This window comes from Aotus nancymaae, unplaced genomic scaffold (genome assembly GCF_030222135.1).
Source record: "Aotus nancymaae isolate 86718 unplaced genomic scaffold, 86718_ANA_hifiasm-v0.15.2.pri h1tg000059l, whole genome shotgun sequence".
Classification (NCBI taxonomy): domain Eukaryota; kingdom Metazoa; phylum Chordata; class Mammalia; order Primates; family Aotidae; genus Aotus; species Aotus nancymaae.
In genome coordinates, this window is record NW_026988473.1 from 3931537 (window position 1) to 3959385 (window position 27849).

At 55.3% G+C, this 27849-nt stretch overlaps 4 protein-coding genes across 5 annotated transcripts; 2 read left to right on the forward strand and 2 right to left on the reverse strand.

The window, feature by feature from the left end:
- The first annotated feature begins 1050 nt into the window (after positions 1-1050).
- On the forward strand, positions 1051-9712 carry FOSL1 (FOS like 1, AP-1 transcription factor subunit). Of its 2 annotated transcripts, XM_012462943.2 has the most exons (4): positions 1051-1149; positions 4659-4856; positions 7594-7701; positions 8922-9712. In XM_012462943.2, the coding sequence occupies exons 1-4, from the start codon at positions 1051-1053 to the stop codon at positions 9330-9332; spliced, it is 816 nt and encodes a 271-aa protein (XP_012318366.1). In that variant the 3' UTR covers positions 9333-9712. The 2 variants fall into 2 exon arrangements, with proteins under 2 accessions (XP_012318366.1, XP_012318367.1); XM_012462944.2 differs by lacking the exon at positions 7594-7701.
- Positions 9713-10519: 807 nt separating this feature from the next.
- On the reverse strand, positions 10520-11491 carry CCDC85B (coiled-coil domain containing 85B). The gene has a single exon (XM_012462945.3). The coding sequence runs from the start codon at positions 11368-11370 to the stop codon at positions 10762-10764; it is 609 nt and encodes a 202-aa protein (XP_012318368.1). The 5' UTR covers positions 11371-11491; the 3' UTR covers positions 10520-10761.
- A 1921-nt stretch (positions 11492-13412) lies between these two features.
- FIBP (FGF1 intracellular binding protein) lies at positions 13413-18323 on the forward strand. The gene is made up of 10 exons (XM_012462942.3): positions 13413-13558; positions 13760-13958; positions 14151-14277; positions 15481-15581; positions 16327-16460; positions 16795-16903; positions 16984-17047; positions 17323-17409; positions 17490-17587; positions 18201-18323. The coding sequence occupies exons 1-10, from the start codon at positions 13474-13476 to the stop codon at positions 18268-18270; spliced, it is 1074 nt and encodes a 357-aa protein (XP_012318365.1). The 5' UTR covers positions 13413-13473; the 3' UTR covers positions 18271-18323.
- A 179-nt stretch (positions 18324-18502) lies between these two features.
- On the reverse strand, positions 18503-22317 carry CTSW (cathepsin W). Its single transcript, XM_012462941.3, has 10 exons — positions 22218-22317; positions 21885-21969; positions 20757-20870; positions 19923-20077; positions 19719-19815; positions 19556-19636; positions 19341-19466; positions 19103-19167; positions 18821-19021; positions 18503-18738 (listed from the first exon to the last, which is right to left on the reverse strand). Exons 1-10 carry the CDS (start codon positions 22302-22304, stop codon positions 18628-18630), a joined length of 1122 nt encoding a protein of 373 aa, XP_012318364.1. The 5' UTR covers positions 22305-22317; the 3' UTR covers positions 18503-18627.
- Between the last annotated feature and the right edge of the window lie 5532 nt (positions 22318-27849).

Genomic DNA, 27849 nt, shown 5'->3' on the forward strand with positions numbered 1-27849 from the left:
ACATTTGGCCATGGCCTCACATTCACACTCACCTTTGACATACTCTCCAGACGAAACTGGTGGCCACACAGTCTCCGAAAGGCACTGACGGTAAAGAAGATGGCGTTTATCAGACCTCGGGACACCTGTAGTGTCCTGAATTAAAGTTGTCATAGCTCCTGAAATTATCCTGAGTGATACAATTATATTGCATTATACGTGTGGTTAGTTCAAAGCATTACCTTATCATAAACATTAAAAATACACCACCCAGCCTGGGCAACACTGAGAGACCCCATCTCTACAAAAACACAAAAATTAGCCGGGCATGGTGGCGAGCGCCTGTAGTCACACTGACTTGGAAAGGGCGCTGAGGCAGGAGGATCCCTTGAGCTCAGGAAGTTGAAGCTGCAGTGCGCGGAGATCGCACCACTGCACTCCAGCCTGGGTGACAGAGACCCTGTCTCAAAAATATAAAGTAAAATAAAATATGTCACCATTTTTGTAACCCTGGTTTATCATTTATTCACTTTTCATATACTCGAAGTCTTAAAACAAGGCCAATGGAAAGATCTCCACGATGCTTTGGGTGGCGGTTGGCGTGGCTCCTGGAGACGTGATTATTTCGTGCTATTTTGTGGGAGCAGAAACGGAGGCCAACCCAGACCGCGAGAGGGCTGGGGCGGGGCGCGGGCTAGGGCAGGTGCGTCAGTCCGCGGGGGAACCCGGGGCTCCACCTGGGCGCGGCGAGGAAGTTGCACCATGTATGGGCAGCTACGTCAGGGGGGCGGGCCCGCAGCCGCCGTCGGGGTCGCGGAGCCGGTCCCCAACCCTGTGAAAAAGCGGCCGCAGGGCTATGGGAGGCGTCGCCAAGTTTGAGACCGACGGGCCTCGGCGGCGCGTCTCAGGGGTGGAGCCTGGAGGTGACCGCGCCGCTGCAACGCCCCCACCCCCCGCGGTCGCAGTGGTTCAGCCCTAGAACTTTTCATTCATAAAAAGAAAAGACTCCGCACAGCGCGGGTGAGTCAGAACCCAGCAGTCGCGGACCCCACGGAGCCACCAGCCCCGGGCATGTTCCGAGACTTCGGGGAACCCGGCCCGAGCTCCGGGAACGGCAGCGGATACGGCGCCCCGGCGCAGCCCCCGGCCGCAGGGCAGGCGGCCCAGCAGGTGAGTGGGGCCAGACGCCTGGGGTCCCCGGGAGGACGGCGCGTGGGAGGCCGGGGTCAGCTCCCGCACGCTCCGGGACCGGAGCTGCGAACAGGAGTCTAGGCCGGGCTGGGGGCCGGGGCAAGGATCCTGCCCCTTCGCCGTCCCGGGCCAGTTTCCCCCACCGCGCAGCCGGCGGCACTGAGATCCGCGAGCCTCCCTTCTCCCAGCCTCCCCCTTCTCCCTCTGCGCGCGCGTCCGTCCCTCCGTCTCCGCGCCCGCTTTCTCGCCTCCTGCCCGCCTCTGACTCCTGCGTCCCCTCTGCCTCGGAAGGGGCGTGGGCACTTGGGTTGGCCCGGCCCCGACGGGTCTGAGGGTCTCTCCGCCTCGCGCTGAATTCCTGGGCTCTGGAGTCTGGGCCCGGGCGGAGACGTCCCCACACAGGAGGGAGGCGGGATCCGTCGGGAGAGCAGCGGGGCCAGGGTGGGAGTCTCAGCCCCGTCTGCGACCGTCCGCGTGTCCGTCCTCCTGTCTGTCCTTCGCCTCTCCGTCGCCAAGTCCCTGTCGTTTCTGGGCCAGGGGAGCCTAAGCGGGCCGGGGCAGTGGAACCTCCCAGGTCCCCGGAGACCAGCCCTCGACCCCTTTGCCGAATGCGGCTAATAGAGACCGCGAGGTTCCGGGACTTGCGCGGGGTCAGGCTGCGGGCGACTCCCGCGACCCACTCTCGCCCCCGAAAAACGGCGTCCGCTACCACCGGGGGTACTCGGGAGGCTGCAGGTGCCCGTTTCCTATCGAGGGGCTGCGAGCACGTGTCGACAGGGGCGTCCGTTCCGCCGAGTCACGGCGGCCGAGTCACGGCGGCTGAGTCACCCGGGGTGCCCCTCCCTTCCTGGCCCGGGCCCGGACAACCTCGGGAGCGGGAGATGCCGCCGGCAGTGCCTCGGACCCGGAACTGGGGTCACTGGGCCGCCGGGCCCGCAGCGCTTGGGCTCGGGCTACCGCTGTCGGGACTTGCCTGGGCTTGTGGGGCGCTTCCCGGACGACCGGGCGCCCACACCCAGGGCCCAGCAGCAGAGCTCGAACCCACTTCTCCCAGAACACTGAGTCCCATCCCAACCCACTCCTCAGATAGCTGGCTAATAGAACGGTCGCAGGGACGTCGTGCTGGCTGCTTGCCACATCACTTGCCGTGTTTCACAGAATCGAAGACCTCATGGATTTAAGACCCCAATACTTTATGCCACTAATTTTCTTTCTTTCTTTTACTTTTCTTTTTTCTTTTTTTCTTTTTTTAACAGGGACTCCCTCTCTGTTGCCCATGCTGTAGTGCAGAGGCACAATCACAGCTGATTGCAGCCTCAACCTCCTGGGCTCAACTGATCCTACTGGGATCCTAGCTGGGAGGCAACCTGGCCACAGGCACGCACCACTACACACAACTAAGTTTTTTAATTTTTTTGTAGAAATAAAGTCTCACTGTGTTGGCTAGTGTGACCTGGAACTCCTGAGCTCAAGTGATCCTTCTACCTCAGTGTCCCAAAGTGCTGGGTGTGAGCCACAATGCCTAGCCCACTAAAATTTTTTAAATTGCCAATTAAGCTATGATTTCACACCTATTAAAGGGTACTTCTTAGCATCAATGAAATCCTGTAATCCTCATCTGTAACACTATTAAAAATGAGGAAACTGAGGTACATGAAGGTTAAGTAACTTGCCCGTGGTCACACAGCCAGTAAGTGGCTGAGAGCTGAGATTAGAATTGAGACGGCCTCTCATGCCAGAATGCCTATCATCTCCACTTTGGGAGGCTGAGGTGGGAAGATTGCTTCAGCTCAGGAGCTTGAGACCACCTGGGCAACCTAGTGAGACCCTGTCTCTACAAAAAATTTTAAGAAGTTAGTGAGGCTGGGCACGATTGCTCACACCTGCAATCCCAGCACTTTGGGAGGCCAAGGCAGGCAGATGACCTGAGGCCAGGAGTTCAAGATCAGCCTGGCTAACATGGTGAAACCCTGTCTCTACTAAAAATACAAAAACTAACCAGGTGTGGTGATGGGCACCTGTAGTCCCAGCTACTTGGGAGGCTGAGGCAGGAGAAATGCTTGTTCCCCGGAGGTGGAGGTTCCAGTGAGCCGAGATTGTGCCACTGCACTCCGACCTGGGTGACACAGCAAGACTCTGTCTCAAAAAAAAAAAACAAAAAAATTAGCCAAATGTGGTGGTGAACACTGTTAGTCCCAGCTATTTGGGAGGCTGAGGTGGGAGGATTGCTTGAGACTGCAGCTCACTACACTCCAGTCTGGGCGACAGAGTGAATGAGACCCTGTCTCAAGAAAAAAAAAATTGGGATAGCCTGAACCCAGAGCAGTGAATTTTTCCTGCCTCAGCCCCTCTGCACTGGGCACCTGCCACTTACCAGACTGTCACACATATTCTCTTTTTTTTTTTTTTTTTTTTGAGACGGAGTTTCGCTCTTGTTACCCAAGCTGGAATGCAATGGCGCAATCTCGGCTCACCGCAACCTCCGCCTCCTGGGTTCAAGCAATTCTCCTGCCTCAGCCTCCCAAGTAGCTGGAACTACAGGCAAGCGCCACCATGCCCAGCTATTTTTTTTTGTATTTTTAGTAGAGATGGGGTTTCACCATGTTGACCAGGATAGTCTCGATCTCTTGACCTCGTGATCCACCCACCTCGGCCTCCCATAGTGCTGGGATTACAGGCATGAGCCACCATGCCCGGCCTGTCACACATATTCTCACATCTGATTCTCACAGCCTTCCCCTGAGTTGGGAGCTGTAATTATCCTCTTCATGCGGATGAGTGCAGGAGTGGGTAAGAGCCCAGCTGCTGGGCTCAAATCCCATTTCCTACTCACTGGCTCTGTATCTGTGGACAGCTGTTCTCCCATCTGAAAATGAAGATACTATGCCAGGCGTGGTGGCTCACACCTGTAATCCCAGCACTTTGGGAGGCCGAGGCAGGTGGATCACCTGAGGTCAGGAGTTCAAGACCAACCTGGCAAACATGGTGAAATCCTGTCTCTACTAAAAATACAAAAATTAACTGGGCATGGTGGTGCATGCCTATAATACTAGCTACTTGAGAGGCTGGGGCAGGCGAATGGCTTGAACCTGGGAGGCAGAGGTTGCAGTGAGCTGAGATTGTGCCACTGCACTCCAGCCTGGGCAACAGAGTGAGACTCTAAAAAAAAAAAATGAAGACACTATCATGCCAATTATGTGAGTGAGTATTTGTACAGTGGTTAGGACAGTTCCTGGCAGTTCATACTTTATAGATGTTAGCTCTGATGGGGAAATGGAGGCACAGAGAGGTTATGTGACCTGCCCAAAGTCATACAGCTTATGAGCAGGGATTTGCCACCATGTCAGACTCTGACTGCCAAGCTGTGCTCTTTCTGTTCCCAGAGCTAGCCAGTACATTGAAGGTAGACAGCGGTGTAGCCTCTGCCCAGTGGGAGCCCCTCAATCCACATGAACCTCATCTGTGGCCTTCCATTTCTTATCCCATAGAAGTTCCACCTCGTGCCAAGCGTCAACACCATGAGTGGCAGTCAGGAGCTGCAGTGGATGGTGCAGCCTCATTTCCTGGGGCCCAGCAGTTACCCCAGGCCTCTGACCTACCCTCAGTACAGCCCCCCACAACCCCGGCCAGGAGTCATCCGGGCCCTGGGGCCGCCTCCAGGGTTACGTCGAAGGCCTTGTGAACAGGTAAGGCACAGAGGCATTGCAGTGGTTCCAACTGCTCCTGGGAGTGCTAGGATGTGGAGAAGCTCTTGCTGGAAAGAAGAGTACAGGTTTAGGAGGGGGGAGGGTAGGCTGCAGGTGACTACTGCCCAAGGCTGAAAGTGATCGGAGCCCCAAGCGGAGGCCCAGAGGGTAAAATCAGTCACTTCTGGATTAGGGAAAGCTTCCTGGAAAAGGTGGCATATGAGTTTAGAAGGATGGGTAGGACTGGCAGAGGCAGAGATGAAGGAAAGGACATTCCAGGTAGAGGGGATGGCAGGATCAAGGATGGAGGTGGAGGTGAGAACATGTAAGATGTGCACATGGAACGGTGAGGGGGTGTCTACCTGCTGACATGCATAGAGGGGGCACTTATGTTGCCTGGAAGAGAACAGGAATAAGAGGGTTCCCTTCAGCTACTCCCTTAGTCTCAGTTTCCCTGTCTCATTTAATCCTCACAAAATCCCTCTGGGGAATGTACCTGGTTTTCCCCATCTTCCACCAAGGAAATGAAGGCATACAGTGAGTAATGACATAGGACCGGTCTTGGCCCCAGGTCTATCCAACTCTGAAGTCAGATACAAACCACCAAGCCAGGGCTGGGCGCGGTAGCTTATGCCTGTAATCCCAGCACTTTGAGAGACCTAGGCAGGAGGATTGCTTGAGGCCAGGAGCTCAAGACTAGGCTGGGCAACATAGAGCGACCCTGTCTCTACCAAAAAACCAAAATAAATCACCAAGCCACTCAGTCTCACTGGGAGCTAACAGAAGACTCGAAGCAGAGGTAACAGAACTCTTGGCTCCCCAAGGCCCTTACCAAAATAAGTAAGAGATAGAGTCTTTAAAGGAGTGGCTTGTCTTTCACCTTCCTGGGGCATTTTGGTGTAGGAGACTCCAGGGGATGTGGTTACAAAGCTTGCTCTGCAGGCTGGGTAGAGGATGGGAGAGAGGTTAGAGCCCTGGGAAAGATGAGAGATCAGCCAAGGACAGCTTTCCCAGAACAGAATGTCTGACCTTTGTGGTAAGAAGGGACCGTAGTGTGAACCACAGAAGCGGGCCAGGGGTAACCCTTCCTGTACGTCCTTCTTTCAGCCTGGTCCTGAGGGTGACCTTTTGATCCTGGGTTCTCCCAAGTAGGTCTGTGAGATGTGAGTTGGATCCTTTTGGCGAAATGGTCTGCCTCATCTGGCTTGTCACTCAGTGTGGAATAGAGTGAGTGGGTTCTAAGTTCTGGTCTGGAACCAGGAGCAAGTTATCCTCCCTGGGCTTCAGTTTTTCATGGAAAGTCGGGTTACGAATCTATGTTAAGGCCAGGCATGGTGGCTCATGCCTGTAGTCTCAACACTTTGGGAGGCCGAGGTGAGTGGATCACCTGAGGTCAGGAGTTCAAAACCACCCTGACCAACAAGGTGAAACCCCGTCTCTAAAAAAAAAGAATCTATGTTAAAGAAAAAAAAAAAAGGTTGGGTATGGTGGCTCCCACCAGTAATCCAAGTATTCTGGGAGGCCGAGGCAGAAGGATCCCTTGAGCCCAGGAGTTCCAGACCAGCCTGGGCAACACAGTAAGACCCGTCACTACAAAAGAAAAAAATGCCGAGCATAGTGGCTCATGCCTGTAATCCCAGCACTTTGGGAGGCCAAGGCAGGTGGATCACCTGAGGTCAGGAGTTCGAGACCAGCCTGGCCAATATGGTGAAACCCTGTCTCCACTAAAAATACAAAACTTAGCCACATGTGGTGGTACATGCCTGCAGTCCCAACTACTTGGGAGACTGAAGCACGAGAATCAGTTGAATTCAGTAGGTGGAAGTTGCAGTGAGCTGAGATCAGGCCACTGTACTCCAGCCTGGGAGAACGTGAGACTGTCTCAAAAAAAAAATAAAATAAAAGGCTGGGTGCAGTGGCTCGTGTCTGTAACTCCAGCACTTTAGGAGGCTGAGGCTGGTGGATCACTTGAGGCCAGGAGTTCGAGACCAGCCTGGCCAACCTGGTGAAACCCAGTGTCTACCAAAAATTCAAAAATTAGCCACAATCATGGTGCACATTTGTAGTCCCAGCTACTCAGGAAGCTAAGGCAAGCAGGAGAATTGCTTGAACCCAGGAGGTAGAGGTTCCAGTGAGCCGAGGTCACGCCACTGCACTCCAGCCTGGGCAACAAAGCAAGACTCAAAAAAAAAAGTTTCTGTTCTGCATATTCTCAGTGAAAAAACAAGAATCTATGTAAAGTACTTAGCTGGCACATAGTAGGTTTCCAACAAATTGCAACTTAATCAGCAACACTCATTAGCCCCTCCTAGTGCTTACAACTCATGGGGTAAGAGGAGACTTGGTTGTCCAGAGATGCAGAAGGATGAGGGTGCTGCAAAGAGGGGTTTGAGGAGGAAAGGTCACTTCTGGCTGGGGAATAAGAGGGCTTCCTGGAGGCAGGAGCATCTTAGTTGAGTCCTTGGAGATGAGGAGGGTTATGGTTTATGGAGGGGGAGGACATTATGGGAGAGGAATGCGCACTAAGGCTAAGTGTGAGGAGGAAATTTGACCAATCCAAGAAGACAGTGCCTCAGTGCAGGGAACTGGTTGGGTGCAGTGATCCCTAAATCACAGGCGGAGGGGGCCCCTGTGTTGCCATGACCTCTGCCAGGGTCCTGCCACTGGGCCACTGTGAGGGGTGAGTTCCGGGCAGCCAGTCACCCAGGGTCCTCCTCACTGCTGGTCTCACCCCCAGATCAGTCCAGAGGAAGAGGAGCGCCGCCGAGTAAGGCGCGAGAGGAACAAGTTGGCTGCAGCCAAGTGCAGGAACCGGAGGAAGGAACTGACCGACTTCCTGCAGGCGGTGAGCACAGGCCCTGGCCCACCAAGCTCAGAGGGACCCGTCTCCCTGGAGGCCCCAGAGCTCCAGTATATGTAGCCCCCTCCCCACCATCCTTGCTCCTTGTCCGAGGGGCAGTCCCTCTGGGGAAAGGATGAGGAAAAATCAATTAAAAATTGGCTGCAGTTGGGCTGGGCACAGTGGCTCACCCCTGTAATCCCAGCATTTTGGGAGCCCGTGGTGGGTGGATAGCCTGAGGTCAGGAGTTCAAGACCAGCTTGAACAACATGATGAAACCCCATCTCTACCAAAAAAAAAAAAAAAAAAAAAAAAAAAATTAGCCAGGCGTGATGGCAGAGGCTGAGGCAGGAGAATCACTTGAACCCAGGAGGCAGAGGTTGCAGTGGTTCATGCCTGTAATCCCAGCACTTTGGGAGACCGAGGTGGGCGGATCATGAGGTCAGGAGTGCGAGACTAGCCTGGCCAACATCGTGAAACCCTGTCTCTACTAAAAGTACAAAAATTAGCCGAGTGTGGTGGCATGTGCCTGTAGTGCCAGATACTGGGAGGCTGAGGCAGAAGAACTGCTTGAACCAGGGAGGGGGAGGTTGCAGTGAGCCAAGACCATGCGATTGCACTCCAGTCTGGGTGACAGAGTGAGGCTCCATCTCAAAAAAAAGAAAAAACAAATTGACTGCAGCAGGTCTCACTTGTAGCAGAGCAGAGCTGAAGCTCAGCCAGCAATCTCCTTTTATTTTTTGAGACAGTCTGGCTCTGTTGCCCAGGCTGGAGTGCAGTGGTGTGATCTCGGCTCACTGTGACATTTGCCTCTCAGGCTCAAGCACTTCTCCTGCTTCAGCCTTCTGAGTACCTGGGACTACAGGCACCCACTGCCCCACTCGGCTATTTTTTGTATTTTCAGTAGAGACAGCATTTTGCCATGTTGGCCAGGCTAGTCTTGAACTGGCCTCAAGTGATCCGCCCACCTTGGCCTCCCAAAGTTCTGGGATTACAGGCCTGAGCCACCGCCTGGTGCCAGCAATCTCCTAAAATGCCTGGGCCTGATGGGAGTCGTGCCCATTTTCTCCCAGGCGCTCATGGGAGTTGCAGTACAGACTTGTTAGAGACTCTCCATCACCTCCCACCCCCACTGCCAACCCTAGCTCCTCAGAACCCTGAGTTCAAACATCTGAGGCTCTGAGGTATTCAGCCCTCACCTTCCTGACTCCTCTCCTGATCTACAGGAGACTGATAAACTGGAAGATGAGAAATCCGGGCTGCAGCGAGAGATTGAGGAGCTGCAGAAGCAGAAGGAGCGCCTGGAGCTGGTGCTGGAAGCCCACCGACCCATCTGCAAAATCCCTGAAGGAGACAAGGAGGGGGACACAGGCAGTACCAGGCGCACCAGCAGCCCGCCAGCATCCTGCCGCCCTGTACCTTGTATCTCCCTTTCCCCAGGGCCTGTGCTTGAACCTGAGGCACTGCACACCCCCACACTCATGACTACACCCTCCCTAACTCCTTTTACTCCCAGCCTGGTCTTCACCTACCCCAGCACTCCTGAGCCCTGTGCCTCAGCTCATCGCAAGAGTAGCAGCAGCAGCGGAGACCCATCCTCTGACCCCCTTGGCTCCCCAACCCTCCTTGCTTTGTGAAGCACCATTGTCTCCTCCCCTTCCCCCACCAGTCCAGCTGGCCTGGACGGCATCCCACACCCAACTCCAGCAGCTTCTTCTCCATCCCTCTAATGAGACTGACCATATTGTGCTTCACAGTAGAGCCAACTTGCCCACTGTTTCTCTAGAGCTGGCCTCTCGAGCACAATTTGCACTAAATCAGAGACAAAGTATTTCCCATTTGTGCCAGAGGAATCCCGGCAGCCCAGAGACTTTGTAGATCCTTAGAGGTCCTCTGGAGCCCTAACCCCTCCAGACCACTGCCACATTTTCCGTCACCCTCTCTCTTCCTGTGATCCACCCAATCCTACCCCCGACAGAAGGTGCCATTTTACCCACCTAGAACACTAACTCACCAGCCCCACTGCCAGCAGCAGCAGGTGATTGGACCAGGGCATTCTGCTGGCCCCTCCTGAACCACACAGCTCAGGAGGCGCCCAAGGCTTCGGTGATGAGCTGATCTGCAGATCTCAGCTCTGAGAAGCCTTTAGCTCCAGGGAATCCAAGCCTCCACAGCGAGGGCAGCTGCTATTTATTTTCCTAAAGAGAGTATTTTTATACAAATCTACCAAAATGGAATAAAAGGCTGGAAGCTGTGGCTTGGGTGCCTCACTGGACCCAGAGGCTAACGGGAGAGTATCTGGAGCCCTAGGTCCCAGCCGTAGCTCTACAGACTCACTGCATGACCTTGGACAAATTCTTTGATATTTTTGGACTTTGTCTTATCTGACAAGTGGGGCTACATTGGCTCGCCCCCATCTCCAGGACTGAGAGGAGAGAGTCCTCTGAGGTAAAAGCGAAGAGGCTTGTCCCTCTCCCCGTCGGGGCCCATAGTGCTGCTGCCTGTTCCTGCGGCGTGGCGGGGGGCGCTGTTATGCCCCTTCCAGCCTCAGAGGAGGCAGCCGAGTGGTTCTAGGCCCCCAGCACCTGCTTCCTGTCCCATTGTCTTGGACAGGAAGGAGCCGGGAAGGGAGCTGGAGCCACTTCGGGGCCGGATTATGGCGGGTCCCAGCACCCGATCGGGGAAGTCTTTTACCACTGGCTCGAGGTAATGAGGGGATCATTAGTTCTGCAGTCCCTCTGGATGGGAATGGTACCCTGTTTCAGTGCCCCACCCTCGCCCCAACCCCGGCGAATACCAAACAGACGCTGCCCAGGCCAAGGGCTCCGCTTCCGTCCCGGTTTATTACCCCAATCCAACCCCCAGCAAGTCCCTCCGCTCCAGCCTTCAGTCCCCCTGCTGCCCTGCCTGCAAGAGCGAGGGGCCCTCCTCGGTGTCAGGATTTCTTAGTCCATGCCAGTGGCCCCTCCTGCGCAGCCAGGACGGCGTCCAGGTCCCGAGGTTCACAGCAGTCCCAGGGCTCGGGGAGCAATCCGGTCGGGCGTCGGCGTGGAGGAAGCAGCGCCTTCAGTCATCGGGGGAACAGGCCAGCGGCAACTGATCCGGACTGCCCACGCTGCCGGTGCTGGAGCTTCCATCGCCTAGGTCGCGGGGCCCACACGGGGGCAGGGCAAGCTCGGGTGCTGGCCCGGCGCCTGAGCCCCCCGCGCCTCCAGGGCCGCCGCGGGGGCCCCACTCCTCGCCCAACGCCAGGCAGAGCTCCTTAAGCGCCAGGTTCTCCCGCAGCAGCTCCTCCTGGCGGCCCTCCAGCTCGGCCAGCTTCTGCCAGCAGCCGCCCAGGTCCTCGCGCACGGCCCGGGATGCTTGGGTCCCGAAGAGCTGCCACTGGCGCGCGGCGCGCCGCCCGCGCTGGCGCTCCGAGTCCAGGAAGCAGCAGAGGTCGCGCAGCTCACGGTTTTCTGCCTGCAAGCGCCGGTTGAGCTGCTTGAGCTCGCGGATCTCGCCCAGGTGGCCCTGCAGCTGCCGATTCACCTCCTGCATGAGGCGGCCGCGCTGCACCAGTGCCGCCAGGCGCGCCGCCTCCTCCCGCCGCAGGCGCCGCACCAGCTCTTCCTTGCCTAGGGCCGCCATCTCCTCGTCCGTCAGCTCCTCCAGGCCGCTTGCCTCGGCCTCCATGGCTGGTCAGGCAGTTGGAGCATCGCCCGCCCGCCCGCCGCCGCGGCCCAAGAGCCCCAAGTCGGGCCCGGCGTCGCTCAGGCTTGGGCTCCGGCTCCGGCTCCTCGCGCGGCAGGCAGTGGCCGAGGCAGCGTAGGCTGCTGCAGCTACCTGGGCTGGGCACGCGGCGGGGCGCGCGCGCCGGGGCGGAGCCGCATGACGTTATGGAAGGACAACCAATCCGGTGAAACGCCCCCGGAAAGGGGCGGGGCCTGAGCTCAGAGGGTCCCTTCCCCACCCACTCCGGGTGTTACTGACTCTCGATGCCAAGGAACCCCCGCGTCATCACCCTCTGCAATTGGGCTGAAGCCGAAACTGGGCGCTTCGAACCTCCAAGTTGCGGATAGCCCTAAGCTCGAGCCTAGGCCTCTCGGCTCTTGTGAGAACCAACATGCAGGCGTCTGCCCCTGACTCCCGCCCATCCCCGACGGAAGTCAGATGGACCGGTCTCCAGTCCCTCATTACCTTTGGTCAAATTCCGAAGTCTTGGCTCACTGAGGATCGCTCCCGGTTCCTCGGAACCCTGAGTCCAAACGTCCTAGCTCACCATTAGACTACTCTCCCTTCCAGGGAGCGTTTCCTGCCTTGGGGGAGGAACATACAGGATTCGTTTGCTCAATAAACGTTTTTTATGTGCAAGCCCCATGCAAAAATAAATTTAACCAAAATACTGATTCCGTCCTCAAGGAGATCGCAGTCTTTCTGGGGAGACAAGCTGTGTTAAGCAAGAAACAAATGGGGGATGGGGAGTATGGTTTGAGGGTCCTTAAGTGGATTCTCAAAAGAGATTCTATCCAAGAGGCTCTGGTAGATGCGCAGGACTTTGCCAAGGAAAGAGCTATTTCAGGGAGAGAGAACAGCATGGTGAAAGACACCGGTGCCTGAAAGAGCCTAGCTGCTTTAGGAACAATGAGGATAGCTTGATGATTTTTGAAAAGCAGATGTGTGGAGAAAATGCTGAGAAAGTGAGGCTTCAAGGGTACGCAAAAGCCAGATTCTTAAGAACTTTCAGTACTAGGTTGGAGCGTTTCCAAAGGCCAGTAAGGATGTTAAGGGAGTAACATTTGAAAATATGCATTTAAAAAGATTGGGCTGCTCTGTGTGGGCCGGATCCTGCGGGGAGGGGACACAGGCAGGGAGATTAGAGCTAAGCAGAAAGACGGCTGGGGCAGCGTCAGTGGCGGTGGAGAGGACAAACAAATACTAGAAATATTCAGGAGGCAAATCAGCCGAACTGAATGTGGAGAGAGAGGAGTCTGGGAGAACGCCCAGGTTTCTCGTATGAAAACTGGTGGATGTTAGGCTTGTCACTGAGATAGGGATGCAGGAAAGAAACAGATGGGGACAGCGAGAGAGGTCTGGCTAGAATATGTTGAGCTTTTGAGGGGCTTACGGGAAGAGAGTGTGGACAGACTTGGCCGATGGGCGGCCCCTCCGGATGTGGACTTCCAGGAAGAACTCCGGGGGGCAGAATTAAAGACGTCAGTAGCTCCTGGGGGTGCGGGTGTGGTTAAAACCAAGGTCGGAGCAGGTGCCCCAAGCCCAGGAGAGGTGCTCATGCACAGGATGGACAGAAGGGTCTCCAGCAAGAGCCCGAGGAAGTCGGGCCATACACCCCTTTTGCGGAGAAGAGATTTAGGATAGAGCCTTGTGAAACCCCTAATTTTAGGATACAGGTCAAACTTAGGAGGTCCCAAAAAGGGCAGAGGAGGTGGGAGAAAAGCCAGGAGGAAGTGAGGGGAGAAGTTGCGGGGACCGTGGAGACGATGAAGAGGCACTCCCTTCGCGCTCCGGCAGACGGCTTGGGGGCGACAACCCGCAGGAGCCCAGGACTCCCCCTCCCGGCGGGAGGAGGCGCTGCTCCTCCGCGCAGGCCTCCCCCTCTCTTCCCTCACCGCTCCCTCCGCGTCCCCGCGCTCACTGGCTGTGTCCCGGAAGTGATCCTATGCTGGGTCCGGGTGCCGGGAGCGGAATCTCAGCGCTCCCGGAAGTGGGCCGGAGGCGGCGCGCCAGGCCCCAGCAGTACTCTGTCCTGCTCGGGGCGCTGCGGCCCCGGGCGTGGCCATGACTAGCGAGCTGGACATCTTTGTGGGGAACACGACCCTTATCGACGAGGACGTGTATCGCCTCTGGCTAGATGGTTACTCGGGTCCGTGAGGAGCATGTGGGGGAGCCCGTACGCGGAGCGGTTGTTTTGAATTGGAGACAGGGCGGGGCTTGGACTTGGGCATCCTTTAGGGAACTGGGCAGCCGCCTGGGAATAAAGGGTTTTATAATGATCGGGGATGGAATCCCTGAAGGGCCCCTGGCGTCGGCGGGGCGGGGCCTGATGCAAGCCCCCACTTTCCAGTGACCGACGCGGTGGCCCTGCGGGTGCGCTCGGGAATCCTGGAGCAGACGGGCGCCACGGCAGCGGTGCTGCAGAGCGACACTATGGACCACTACCGCACCTTCCACATGCTGGAGCGGCTGCTGCACGCACCGCCCAAGCTACTGCACCAGCTCATCTTCCAGATCCCACCCTCCCGGCAGGCGCTACTCATCGAGAGGTGCTCACCCTGTGGGATGGGGGGGACGTCAACCAGTCTGACATGTATTTTGCATGCTGAAACAGGCCCAGGGAGGGATGAGACTTACCCAGCCATCAGAAAGTTGAGAGCAGAAGGGGTCAGACCCAGGCCCTGCCAGGCCCCCTTTCCTCTCTTTTATGGAGGGTTAGTGGTGTTCTCTGACTCCATAAGGTACTATGCCTTTGACGAGGCCTTCGTTCGGGAGGTGCTGGGCAAGAAGCTGTCCAAAGGCACCAAGAAAGACCTGGATGATATCAGCACCAAAACAGGCATCACCCTCAAGAGCTGCCGGAGACAGGTGGGCACTGCACCCACGCGGGCCCGGCATCCCATCTGCACGTCACTCCCTCCCTTTGGCCACTGCTGCAACTCCAGCCTCTGATTGTGGCAGCAGCTTCATACCTGGTCTTCTCCTCCTTTCCCTTTTTCCCCCTTCTTTTTGTTTTGAGACAGTGTCTTGCTCTGTCGCCCAGGCTGGAGTGCAGTGGCACAATCTCGGCTCACTGCAACCTCCAGTCTCCTCCCCCGCCCCCAGTTCAAGCGATTCTCATGCCTCAGCCTTTGCAGTCGCTGAGATTATAGGCTCCTGCCACCACACCTGGCTAATTTTTGTATTGCTAGTAGACACAGAGTTTCACCATGTTGGCCAGGCTTATCTTGAACTCCTGGCCTCAAGTGATTACCCGCCTTGGCCTCCCAAAGTGCTGCTGGGATTACAGGTGTGAGCCACTGTGCCCAGCTCCCTTTGGCCCCTTCTAAGCTATCCTGTACTCTATGGCCAGAGTGATCTTTCAGAAGCCCAGATCTGACCTGAAAGTTTATCAGACCCCGGCTTATAAACTTCCATTGGCTCCCACTGCCTCCTGCATGGCAGCTACACTCCTTGGCCTTAACCTATGGACTGTCCTGTGATCTCATCCCTGCAGACCTTTCTAAGCTTACATTTCTCCAGCCCCAGGCTTTCCTTTACTCATATTGCTTCTACCTGGAGGGTACTGTTCATGGCAGTATCTACCCTTTGAAATCCAAGACTGGAGGTGAGATGCCACCTTCTCCACAGCCTTTTTGGAATACCAGCAAGAAGTAACCCTTCTGGGCCTTTGATGCCTTTCTTTTGTAACTCCTGTGAGCTTCCTGTGTATAGGAATTTAAAAATAAGCATTTGCTTATTTTTTAGTTCCTGGGGCTTAGCCAGGAAAGTCTCTTCCAATTCAAACTCCTAAAGATCTAGAAAGCATGGTGCTAAAATGGGGTTGGATTTAGAGACAAGATTGAGTAAACATTTATCCAGGGCAAGATACAGCAGGAGATGATAAGCATTTGAGTTGATAACAAGTACTAATAACTAATAGTTGGTTGAAGGAATGACAAATGCTAAATCAGTCTCTGCTGAACGGATACGTGGGTGGGTAAGGGAGGGATGTTCAAAAAGCGGTTTATTGGGTGAGCGACACGGTGGGCACTCTGACTCATCCTCTCTCCTACCCTAACTGCCCTGCAGTTTGACAACTTTAAGCGAGTCTTCAAGGTGGTAGAGGAAATGCGGGGCTCCCTGGTGGACAATATTCAGCAGCACTTCCTCCTCTCTGACCGGTTGGCCAGGTGAGGAGCTGCCACCTCCCCATCCTGCACACCACTTCCCTGGGCCCTGAGGCTGGTCCAGTTTCCCTGCCCCAACCCTTCTGACCTCCTCAGTATGCTGGGGGGATAATTATCTCACTTTTGGCCTCTACTTTTTTTTAAGATAGAGTTTTACTCTTGTAAAACTGGAGTGCAATGGTGCAACCTTAGCTCACTGCAACCTCCACCTCCCAGTTCAAGCAGTTTTCCTGCTCCAGTCTCCTAAGTAGCTGGGATTACAGGCATGTGCCACCACACCTGGCTAATTTTTATATTTTTAGTAGAGACAGGGTTTCACCATGTTGGCCAGGCTGCTCGTGAACTCCTGACCTCAAGTGAGCCACCTGCCTTTGCCTCCCAAAGTGCTGGGATTACAGGCGTGAGCCACCGCACCTAGCTTGGTCTGATCTTTGGACCAGACTGACCTGGATTCAAAGCATAGTCCAGCAATTTCCAATTGGGCTGTTGAGAGGTGCCACACTTAGGGAGTGCTCAGTAAATGGTAACTGTTACCCTTATGGTCTCACGCTGCCATTAGAAAACTTGGGCTGGAAACTTCTCTTTGCATAGATGAGGAGGGGCATAGAGAGGTGACTTGAGACACATCACACAGTGACTTAAGGCAGAGAGAGACCAGAACTCCGACACCCAGCTGAGGTTGCAGGTGGGAGCTGCTTCATAAGAAGGAATTTCAAGCCCTGAGAGGACTGTCCTCTCTTCCGTGCAGGGACTATGCAGCCATTGTCTTCTTTGCTAACAACCGCTTTGAGACAGGGAAGAAAAAACTGCAGTATCTGAGCTTCGGCGACTTTGCCTTCTGCGCTGAGCTCATGATCCAAAACTGGACCCTTGGAGCCGTCGGTGAGGCCCCCACTGTCCCAGGTGCCTGGACGCCTCCCCATCCTCAGGACCTGGTTCCCCACCAATAGTTTCTCCCACAGGCCCCCAGTTCCCGGCATCCGCTGGTGTTCACAGCCCCCAACCAGGCTCCCCTGGCTCATGGGATGTTTTCCCTGCACATACCTTGTCTGCAGACAGAGGTCCCATTGCCTCTCTGTGGCCCAGGGCATGTCACTCCCCACTCTCTGCCACTCCATTTCCTCTTCTGCCCCCTGGGGTGGTTGGTGAGGAAAGGCTGAGGCTATCGAGGGAGGGGTTTTTATTACCTACCCCAACTCCCTTCCTGGCCTCACAGACTCGCAGATGGATGACATGGACATGGACTTAGACAAGGAATTTCTCCAGGACTTGAAGGAGCTCAAGGTGCTGGTGGCTGACAAGGACCTTCTGGACCTGCACAAGAGGTGACCTTGTAGGGGGTCCTTGGGGCAGGGCCTGCAGTAGGGGCCCAAGTGGCTGTAGGCCTGACCCTGTCTCTCGGCAGCCTAGTGTGCACTGCTCTCCGGGGAAAGCTGGGCGTCTTCTCTGAGATGGAAGCCAACTTCAAGGTCTGTGGTCCCATCTAGCCTCTATCCCTTGGCATCTTCAGCCTCCAGATCACCACCCCTACCAGGCAGCTCTGCCCCTGCAGGGGATTGGCCAGCAGGTGGCGGTACTGCTCCCTCTGGCGGCCGCTGAGGGGAGCAGCTCACAAACAGTGGGGACTTGGTTGATGGAGGGAGGTGGATGGATCTGGGGAGGGACCTGCTCCTCCCCCAGCTTCTGTGCTCAGCTCCCAACTTCTGGGGCAGAAAGCAGAACTCCCAGGATCCCTGCCCCACAGAACCTATCCCGGGGGCTGGTGAATGTGGCCGCCAAGCTGACCCACAATAAGGATGTCAGAGACTTGTTTGTGGACCTTGTGGAGAAGGTGAGCTGTCATGCCCTCTGACCCCCAACCTGGCTTGTCCCCGGCCTGTACCAGTGCTAAGTATTCCCTTGGGACCACAGTTTGTGGAACCCTGCCGCTCCGACCACTGGCCACTCAGCGACGTGCGGTTCTTCCTAAATCAGTATTCAGCGTCTGTCCACTCCCTCGATGGCTTCCGGTGAGCAACCCTAGCCTCCTGTCCAGCTTGGCCTTGCCCAAGCCAGCCACCTCCAGGGACTTGCCTCCTACAGACTCAGGGTTCCCCATTCTGCTGCCCTAGGGGTGGGGGGAAGTCTCTGGACCAAAGCTCTGGCTCCCCATCTTAGAAGCTGTGTGATTGCTGGGCGCGATGGCTCATGCCTGTAATTCCAGCACTTTGGGAGGCCGAGACGGGCAGATCATGAGGTCAGGAGTTTGAGACCAGCCTGACCAACATGGTGAAACCCCATCTGGCACCTGTAATTCCAGCTACTCAGGAGGCTGAGGCAGGAGAATTGCTTAAACCCGGGAGGTGGAGGTTACAGTGAGCCGAGATAACACCATTGCACTCCAGCCTGGGCAAGAGAGCAAGATGCCATCTCAAAAACAAACAAAAAAAAAGCTGTGTGATTTGGGGCAGGTTTCTTAACCTCGCCATGCCTCAGCTTCCTCAGTGAACTGGGGTTCATCATGGGAAGAACAAGCATTTTCTGAGGGCAAATTGAATGAAGGTGTAGAAATTGTTCAGGGCAGGGCCTCCCGCCATGGTGAATATTGGGAAAACTCAGCTGTTACTGTTCCTGTTCTTACAGACACCAGACCCTCTGGGACCGCTACATGGGTACCCTCCGTGGATGCCTCCTGCGCCTCTATCATGACTGAGACCCCTCCCACCACCCCACCCACACTGACAATAAAGTTGCCCTGAGTTTGGAGACTGGTCTTTGCTCTGGGGAGCAGGTGGGGGGCATGCAGATGTGCCTGTGTCTGTGTCTGAGCACCTGGTGTCCGTGTACAAGGATGGACATGCACAGCAGCCTCTTGGGAACTGGGACATTTATCAGGGAATGGAGTCTATGCTCGACCCATCCACTAGAAGAGTCTACTCACAAGCCAGAGGTCTTGTCTTGGTTTATTCAGGACGTATTGAGAAGATTGGGAGGATGGGCAAAAACCTGGGCATGGGGCTGGCAAGGAGGCAGTTGGCCTAACAAGACAGAGCTGAGAGGCCAGGTGGGTTTAGGGAGGGCAAGGGAATTGGGGCTTCACATCCGGTTTTTGCACGCGGGCAGTGACTGGGTACTTGGTGATGCCACACGTATTGCTCCCTCGGTGCAGCCGGAAATAGCCCTAGGAGGTTAGGAGGCATGGGGGTGGGCAGGTGGGAAGAGCCCTGTTCTGCGCCCCGCCTCCACCAATAGATCACACTCACCTCCTCTCCCCATTGGGCCCCCCAGGAGTTCTTCAGGATCCAGTATGGGGTGGAGCGTGGATGCCGAGACTGGGATGAGACTGTCTCTGCCCCCATCCCCTCTGACTTGTCGCTGCCAAAACCCACCAGCAGGACACTGTGGTCCACAAACTGGGGGTCACAGGTGGTGGGCCTGGCCTTGATCACACCTTTCTGGTATAGCTGCAGGGGGTAGGGGCCAAGGTGCTGAGTGTGGGACCAAGTCCCCTGTATGCCCCTCTCCCATCAGCTTCCCCATCCTACCTTCAGGTATTTCGCGTTGATGGTCACCGTGATGGGGCCGTAAGTGGCCAGGTACTGGGCAATTCCTGAGGATGGGAGCATCATCAGACCCTTGCCACATGGGCACGTGGGTCTCTCTCTCACTCCTTTGCTCCGTCCACCCCATCTTGTCTCTATCTGTAGCCTGGTAGCCCAGCATGTCTGCCTCTGCACTGGTGTCTGTCCCTCCCATCCACCCGTGTCTCCGCCCTGCCCGCACTCTGCTCGTTGTCCGGCAGAAAGATGAAGTCCATGATCCAAGCCACCTTGTTGTACGTCTTGGCGTGGCACCTGTGGGGTCTGAAGTTGGCCTGGAATGGGTAGTCCCTTTCACTGGCCACGCCGCCTGCAGATAAGCAAGACAAGGAGGGGGATCCGATCCTGCCCACCCCTTCCCCAGGCAGATGTCCAGAGTGGCAGGGGTGGTGCACTCACTGTTGTTGAGGACAGTTAAGAACGCTTCCCAGACGTAGCCTCCATGGCAGCCATCCCCACAGCGGCCACAGTCCAGCAGCTCTGGTGTAAGAAGGGACAGTGTGGGTGACCAGGCCCCTAGGCCTCCCTCCTCTATCACACACGAGCCCTCTCCCAGCCCTACCCTGTACAGAGACGTTCACGAACTCCAAGAAATTGATGCCCCACAGTGCCTCGATGTTGCCTGCTGCTGCCATGGCCCAGCAGCATTGGCAGTTTCCCTGGAGGGCGAGAGGGTAGGGCGGGGCTAGGTGTTCGGGCCACGTCCCCCTCCTTCCCACCACTAAGCCGAATTGGAGTGAGCTGGGTGAGAACCAGGGGCAGATACCTGGTTCTTGATGGATGAGATGGCGCCGGCTACCTTCCGCCAGTCACAGGTGTGAGGCACTGACTCCTCTGGCTCTTCAGACCCTACCACTCTGCCCATGCCAGGGACCCCTCCAGCTGCCCTCCGATGCCCATAGAGCTGGCCAAACTCCTCCTCTGGGGAACAGACAGGGCCACTGAGGTCTCTGTTTTGACTGCTTCTTCCTGTTCTCGCACTCCCACTCCAGCCCTTGGCCATTTTTGTCCCATAATACCCTAAGGGGCAAAAAGGCAAGGATGGGCCAGCCATGGTGGCTCACGCCTGTAATCCCAGCACTTTGGGAGGCCAAGGTGGGCGGATCACTTGAGGTCAGGAGTCCGAGACCCCATCTCCACAAAAAATACAAATATTAGCTGGCTGTGGTTGTGCAGGCTTGTAGTCCCAGCTACTTAGAAGGCTAAGAGGTGGGGAGAATCGTGTGAGTCTAGGAGGTGGAGACTAAGTGAGCTGAGATTGCACTGTTGCCCTCCAGCCTGGGCGACAGACAGAGAAAGACCCTGTCTTCAAAAAAAAGGCAAAAAAGGCAGGGGTGCTGAGCCTAGAGGGGCTGGGCTCCCTGCTGGGTGCTTCCCTGCAGCTGCTACCCTGGCCCCAGGGCAGGGCTGGCCTGGGTTGGAACACAGGGCTGCAGAGATTCTGCCCCTGCGCTGGGTGATTTGATGCCTGCACCTAAGCCCTCAGTAGTCAGGGAAATGAATTTCCTTCCCTGGGAAGTGAAAGTTGAAGGTCCGCTCGGTCCAGCTGCCAAAGTCCTTTCCCCACCCACCACCTACGGGCCAGGAGGGTTGATGGTACCTGTGAGGTCACTGAATGGAGTCACCCCAAACTCAGCTGTGCCCAAGTCCTCCTCCTGCAGCCGCTGAGCCTGGGCCAGGTTGTGAGCAAAGATATCCAGGCGGCGAGCGTGCTCTGGACCAAGAGGGAGTTGTCCTAGGCTGGCTCCCTGGCCCTCAGGGGCAGGAAGTAGCCGCTGGCTGGGCACCCTTCCACCTACACCCACCCAATTGAGCACTGGCTCCTTTCCTGTAGCCCCCACAAGGCCCCACTGCAGACACCCAGGCCAAGGAAGTGGTTACCCAGCCCACCTAGGGTTAGGTTTTCCCCAGAGGCAGCAAGAGGACCATCTCTGGTCACCCTAGGTGGGCAGCCAGGCAAGGGGTCTGGTGGCGGCGACTCAAGGAAAGAGGTTGTGGTTGGAGACCAGCTTCCTGCCAGGCCACCTCCTTTACCTCCTTTACACCTCCGACCACAGGAGGAGAGCTGAAACGTGGTGGGGGTAGGAGACGACAGGGCACAGGCAGCGTGGGCTAAAAGGCACACACAGACCAGCCCCCTGTGAGAGATCAGCACAGCGAGAGGGCAGAGGCAGGGGTTATATCATGGGATAGAGAAGAAGTCCCCAACTAGGGGACAAAATGGGTGTCCTTGGGTGTTTGCTGAGTGAGTGCATGACTAGGGGGTGGTCCCCTGCTCACTGCCTAGAATCACAGGGAAGTGACTGTGGAGCCAGGGGACCACACAGGACTAGGGCAGGACCCCACCACCTGCCACTGCCCTCCAGATCCATAGCAAAGAATGATCCTGGACCCACTCATGCCCTTGGGAAAGCAGGGAGTACACCCCCAGCCCTGCCCTGTCCTGCTGAGTGGCCTTGGCCATGCCTGTTCTCCACCTTGAGCTTCGATTTCTTCATCTATTAAAAAGTGAGATGGATGGGCACGGTGGCTGACGCCTGTAATCCCAGCACTTTGGGAGGCTGAGGCAGGCGGATCACCTGAGGTCAGGAGTTCGAGAGCAGCCTGGCCAACATGGTGAAACCCTGTCTCCACTAAAAATGACAAAGTAGCGGGGCTACTCGGAGGCTGAAGGAGACCCGCTTGAACCTGGGAGGTGGGGGTTGGAGATGTACGTGGCCTGTGATACCTTCTGGGGTCAAGTAACTCCGGTTGAACTGGATCTGGAAAAACTTGAAGGCCTCTTTCAGCTCCAACGGCTGGGGACCTAGGTCCTGGCAAGGAGCCAAAGGTGAAGAGGGGCAGTGGGCAGAGGAATCATTTCGGGGACCCCACCTTAGCATCCACCTGTGCAAGGGGGAGCCAGTTAGCTTTCTCTGTCTTCCCATGTGCCCTTGGGCACATCAGCCCCCTCTCCAGCCTCAGTGACTCCCTCTGAAAAATGGGAATGACAGGCCAGCTGTTTCTGAAGGGGTGACACCAGGTGTGGGACTGGCAGAGGTAAGGGTTTGGGAGCACTTACCTGGGCAGTAAGGGAGCCTCTGATGCCTTGGGCTAGGCCTGCCACCAGCAGGGCCAGGAGGCAGGAGGGATGGGCAGTCAGAGCCATGGCAGTGCAGTCTGAAGTGCTGTGGAGGCAGGAAGCCGTGCAGATGAAGGTAGAGGGTGTGAGGGCGGGGCTGGAGAAACCACGAGAGGTAAGCCAGGCTGGGGGTGGGCAGACCCCTGGAGCGCATGGGTTGCTCAGGCCTTCGGGCTTTCAGTCCTCTGCCTCTCTGCTCCCCACCCCACTCCTTTTACTTTTTTCTTATTCTTTTCTTTTGTTTTGTTTTATTGTTTTTTTTTTTTTTTTAGACAGTGTCTTCCTCTGTCTGTCACCCAGGCTAGAGTGCAGTGGCACAATCTCGGCTCACTATAACCTCCACCTCTGGGGTTCAAGTGATTCTCCTGCCTCAGCCTCCTGTCTGAGTAGCTGGCACTACAGGCCCATGCCACCACACCTGGCTAATTTTCGTATTTTTAGTAGAGACGGGTTTTCACCATGTTGGCCAGACTGGTCTCAATCTCCAGATCTCGTGATCCACCCACCTCAGCCTCCCAAAATGCTGGGATTACAGGTGTGAGCCACCACACCCAGTCCATTCCTTTTTCTTTATTCAGCACAGGCTCTAGGCCCACCCTGTTCTGGGCAATTCTACGGCTACAGAGATGGATCTGTCCTTAAGGAGACGAAGGTGAGATAGATGCTAAGTGGCAGTGACATCAGTGGGGATCCCAGGGGGCAGCAGGAGCCACGGGCCCCTGATGATCGGGTGGGGATGGAGGGAGCCACTACAGAACCACTCTTTTTTTTTTTTTTTTTCTGAGATGAAGTTTTGCTTTCGCCCAGGCTGGAGTGCAATGGTGTGATCTTGGCTCACTGAAACCTCTGCCTCCTGGTTGCAAGCAATTCTGCCTCAGCCTCCCAAGTAGCTGGGACTACAGGGGTGCACCACCATGCCCGGCTAACTTTGGTATTTACAGTAAAGACAGGGTTTCACCATGTTGGTCAGGCTGGTCTCGAACTCCTGACCTCAGGTAATCCACCCACCTCGCCCTCCCAAAGTTCTGGGATAACAGGTGCGAGCCATGAACCTGACAAATGGAACCACTGTTACTCATCCTATAAAGCTCAGTCAGGTCAAGGGCTGTCTCTTTCTTCTTCTTTTTTTTTTTTTCCTTTTCAAGACGGGGTTTCACCATGTTGGTCAGGCTAGTCTTGAACTCCTGACCTCAAGTTATCAGCCCGCCTTGGCCTCCAAAGTGCTTGGATTACAGGCATGAGCCACCACTCCCAGCCCAGGGCTGTCTCTTTCAAGAAGCCTTCCCTGCTTCCCCAACCTCTGGTAGAAGCTTTGTAGCCCCTTGAGCCCAGCTGCACCTGTGCCCATTGGGCATCTGCCTCGAGCCACACCAGAAGTGTCTGGTTCACTTGTGTCCTCAGTGCCCAGTACAGGGCTAGGCATGAGGCAGGCTCACTAGGTGTTTGTTGACTGAACAATTGATCATCATGAGTTTTAAACAGGAAAGCAGGCCAGGCACAGTGGCTCACACCTGTAATCCCATCACTTTGGGAGACCGAGGTAGGAGAATCATTTGAGTGCAGGAGTTGGAGATCAACCTGGGCAACAGAGCAAGGCCCCGTCTCTACTGAAAATAAAAAAAATTAGCCAAGCCTGGTGGTGCACTCCTGTAGTCCCAGCTACCGGGGAGGATGAGGCCAGTGGGATTGCTTGAGCCTGGAAGATTAAGGCTGCAGTGAGCTATGATCATGCCACTGCACTCTAGCCTGGGTCCAAGACCCTGTGTCGAAAAAACAAAACCAGACCAGTCACAGTGGGTCACGTCTGTAATCCCAGCATTTCGGGAGGCCGAGGCAGGTGGATCACCAGAGTTCAGAAGTTCAAGACCAGCCTGGCCAACATGGTGAACTCCCCATCTCTATTAAAAATACAAAAAAAAAAAAAAAAAATCAGCTGGGCATGGTGGCAGGTCCCTGTAATCCCAGTTACTCGGGAGGCTGAGGCAGGAGAATCACTTGAACCCAGGAGGCTGAGGTTGCAGTGAGCCGAGATTGCCCCACTGCACTCCAGCCTGGACGACAAGAGCAAAACTCCATCTTAAAAACAAAAACAAAAATAAAAACAAAACAAAAAAACCCAGGAAATTGCAGAGTTCAGGAGCAGCAAGTGGCAGCTAGTGCCTCCCGTTCCTCATCCCTCGCATGGTCTAGGGATGCGGATGAGGGGGCTGAGGAGCCAGAAAGATAACAGGGTAAGCATCACAGACAGAGGGAGGTCAAAACCTGACTTGAGGTCAAGGGCTGGGCAGCGGCATTGACACTCATTCCTGCTGCCTTTGTTCTAAGTGGGTCCTTGGGCTAGGGACCTCCCCTATAGGCCTCCAAGCTGAGAACTGGTGACCAAGAGAAGGGTGTGAGAAGCTGGCTTTCTAGGATTCCATGGGGTGGGAGACAGAGGACAACTTTGATCCTGGGATTTATTCACTCATGTGCTCACTACCTCGTTTATTTATTAGGATTCCTCCTAGAGTCATAAGGCTCCACTTTGTCACCCTGCCCGCAGAATAAGCCAAGGGGCCTCTCTATTTGAAAAACGTGGTGCTGCCTTTATTGAAAGGCTGTGGACAGACCATCCACAGAGTGGTTCCTGGCCCTGTGGTTCCAGAGCCCAGTTATGGGCCCCAGTCAGTCTTGTCCTGTGTGTGGCTGATGGTTAAGGCTCCATGTCAGCCCTCAGAGACGGAGGTCCCAGTGTGGGCCTCTTGTGGTGGAAGAGGATGGTGGGAGGCCAAGGGGAGAAAGGACTGTAGGTGTGGGACTCAGCAGCCTTCCTCCTTGATCCTTTCCTTCCTTCCCGTGATCGAGAGCTCCCCGAAGCCAGGAGGTTTGGGTTTGGTTTGGGTCAGTGCTGTGTCCCTGGTGCCTAGCACAGCACCTGGTTCACAGTGGCCACTCAGTAAACGTTTGTTGAGTGAATCAGTGAACTTCGTCCACCTGCTCACTCATTTGTTCATTCACCTGCCTACCCTGCAGATCCCGGCTGGCACTCAGTAAGGGCTGGGCCATGGGTACGGAATGTCACCGGGGTTGCAGAGGCTAGGGGAGGAATCCTGAGGAGGCAGCTGACTCGGGCCGGATGGTGCAAAGATGGAGTTTCGGGTCCAGGTGTGTGGTAGCTGTGCATTACGTCATCCCCCCTGGGCCTCAGCTCTTCATCTCTAATTGGCAATGACAATTCTCAGGCTGAGGCTTGAGTGGAATGATACTCGGTGGAGCACGCACCACTGTGGCTAGCACAGAGTAGGTGTTCGCAGGGTGGGTTCTTAACGCTCTAATACGGGGCAAAGAGCCCAGAGGGTCACGAAGCCTGTGAGACTTGACTTGAGTGCAGGTCCATCCTTACTACTCTGGCTGCACCTGGGACAAGTCTCTCAGCCTCCTTGCCTGTGAAATGGGGTGGTAGCAGCACTCCTTTCCTGCCTTGTGGGTTTTTTTGTTTGTTTTTTTTTTGAGACAGGGACTTGCTCTGTCATCCAGGCTGGAGTGTAGGGCCACAATCTCTGCTTACTGCAACCTCCACCTCTCAGGTTCAACTGATTCTCCTGCCTCAGACTCCTGAGTAGCTGAGACTACAGGCGTTCACCACCACACCCAGCTCATTTTTGTGTTTTTAGTAGATATGGGTTTTCGCCATGTTGGGCAGGCTGATCTCAAATTCCTGACCTCAGGTGATCTACCCACCTTGGCCTCCTAAAGTGCTGGGATTACGGGCGTGAGCCACGGTGCCCGGCCTCTTGTGGTATTATTTACATACTATAAAATTCACCTTTTGGAAGTATACAATTCAGTGAGTTTTAGTATATTTGCACAGTTGTGTGACCATCACTACTATCTAATTTTAGAACATTTTCATTATCTCAAAAGAAATCTCAGAACCATTAGCAGTCACTCCCCATTTCCCACCTTCCTCTGGCAACCATTAATCCACTTTCTGTCTTTCTGGGTTTGCCTATTCTGGTTATTTCATATAAATGGAATGTGTGGCTTTTTGTATCTGGCTTCTTTCACTTCACATAATATTTTCAAGAATTCACCTATATTGCGGCATGCGTCTGTACTCCATTCCTTTTTATGGCTGAATAATGTTCCACTCTTTGGATGTCCTGCATCTTGTTATTCTTCAGTTGACAGACTTTGGATTGTTTCTGCATTTGGCTCTTATATACAGTGCTGCTATAAACATGTACAGATTTGTGTGTGTGTACATACCTTTTTTTTTTTTTTAAGAGACAGGGTTTCACCATGTTGGTCAGGCTGCTCTCGAACTCCCGACCTCAGGTGATCCGCCTGCCTCAGCCTCCCAAAGTGCTGGGATTACAGGCGTGAACCACCGCGCCCGGCTGTACATATCTGTTTAATTATCCTAGGTATGTATACTGAGGAATGAGATTGCCGGGTCATGTGATAACATTTTGAGGAACTGCCAGACCCTTTTCCAAAGCCACTGCACTATCTTACTTTCCCACCAACGGTGCATGAGAGCTCCATTTCTCCATATGTTTGTTAACATTTGTTATTGTCTGTCTTTCTCATTTTAAAGAGCTATTAATATTAGTAGTAGTAGTAATAGTATTTTGAGACGGAGTTTTGCTCTTGTTGCCCAGGCTAGAGTGCAGTGGAGCAATCTTGGCTCACTGCAACCTCCGCCTCCCAGGTTCAAGTGATTCTCCTGCCCCAGCCTACTGAGTAGCTGGGATTACAGGAGCGCGCCACCACACCTGGCTAATTTTGTATTTTTAGTAGAGACAGGATTTCTCCATGGGCTGGTCTCAAACTCCCGACATCAGGTGATTCGCCACCCTCGGCCTCCCAAAGTGCTGGAATTACAGTCGTGAGACACTTTGCCCTGCCTTATTATTTTTAAAGCTGGAGTCTCACACTGTCACCCAGGCTGGAGTGCAGTGGTGTGATCTGGGCTCACCGCAACCTCCATCTCCCGGGTTCAAGCGATTCTCCTGGCTCCTGAGTAGTTGCGACTACAGGCGCCACGACCCCTGGCTAATTTTTGTATTTTTAGTAGAGACCGGGTTTCACCATGTTGTTCAGACTGGTCTCGAACTCTTGACCTCAAGTGATCCACCTGTCTCGGCCTCCCAAAGTGCTGGGATTACAGGCGTGAGCCACTGCGCCCGGTCCCTTAAAGAGCTATTATTTAACCCCCTGGGCCCAGCGGCTGGGAAGGATGATGGTGGCAGAGTGGCGAGGAGGGGGCACTGCGCAGTTCACCTGAACCCCAGGCGCTCACCTCGGCACCCACCAGCAAGTTCCCTCCTGGGCAGGTTCCCTTCCCGGGATCACGTTGAGGGCAACTGCGGGGATTAGCGTGGATGGGAAGGGCAAAGGAGGAGCAAGTACCCAGGCGGGGGATCCCCCGGACACGCAGTGCCTTCCTGCCTGGCCCCGCCCAGAGACGTGGGCAAACAGTGACCACGCCCCTTCCTGGGAGCCAGCCCCGCCCAGACTCCGCCCCTGGGACACGCCCCCACTTGGGGCGGAGGCGGAAACCGGGCGGGGGACGCGGGTGGGAGGAGGT

Coding starts and splice junctions, on each gene's coding strand:
- FOSL1 (XM_012462943.2), top strand. CDS start 1,051: ATGTTCCGAGACTTCGGGGAACCCGGCCCGAGCTCCGGGAACGGCAGC. Junction 4,857..7,593: donor GTCGAAGGCCTTGTGAACAG/GTAAGGCACAGA, acceptor TCTCACCCCCAG/ATCAGTCCAGAGGAAGAGGA. Junction 7,702..8,921: donor TGACCGACTTCCTGCAGGCG/GTGAGCACAGGC, acceptor CCTGATCTACAG/GAGACTGATAAACTGGAAGA.
- CCDC85B (XM_012462945.3), bottom strand. CDS start 11,370: ATGGAGGCCGAGGCAAGCGGCCTGGAGGAGCTGACGGACGAGGAGATG.
- FIBP (XM_012462942.3), top strand. CDS start 13,474: ATGACTAGCGAGCTGGACATCTTTGTGGGGAACACGACCCTTATCGAC. Junction 13,959..14,150: donor CAGGCGCTACTCATCGAGAG/GTGCTCACCCTG, acceptor TGACTCCATAAG/GTACTATGCCTTTGACGAGG. Junction 15,582..16,326: donor CTCTCTGACCGGTTGGCCAG/GTGAGGAGCTGC, acceptor TCTTCCGTGCAG/GGACTATGCAGCCATTGTCT.
- CTSW (XM_012462941.3), bottom strand. CDS start 22,304: ATGGCTCTGACTGCCCATCCCTCCTGCCTCCTGGCCCTGCTGGTGGCA. Junction 21,970..22,217: donor GAGGCTCCCTTACTGCCCAG/GTAAGTGCTCCC, acceptor GCTCCTTGCCAG/GACCTAGGTCCCCAGCCGTT. Junction 19,022..19,102: donor TCAACGCGAAATACCTGAAG/GTAGGATGGGGA, acceptor TACCCCCTGCAG/CTATACCAGAAAGGTGTGAT.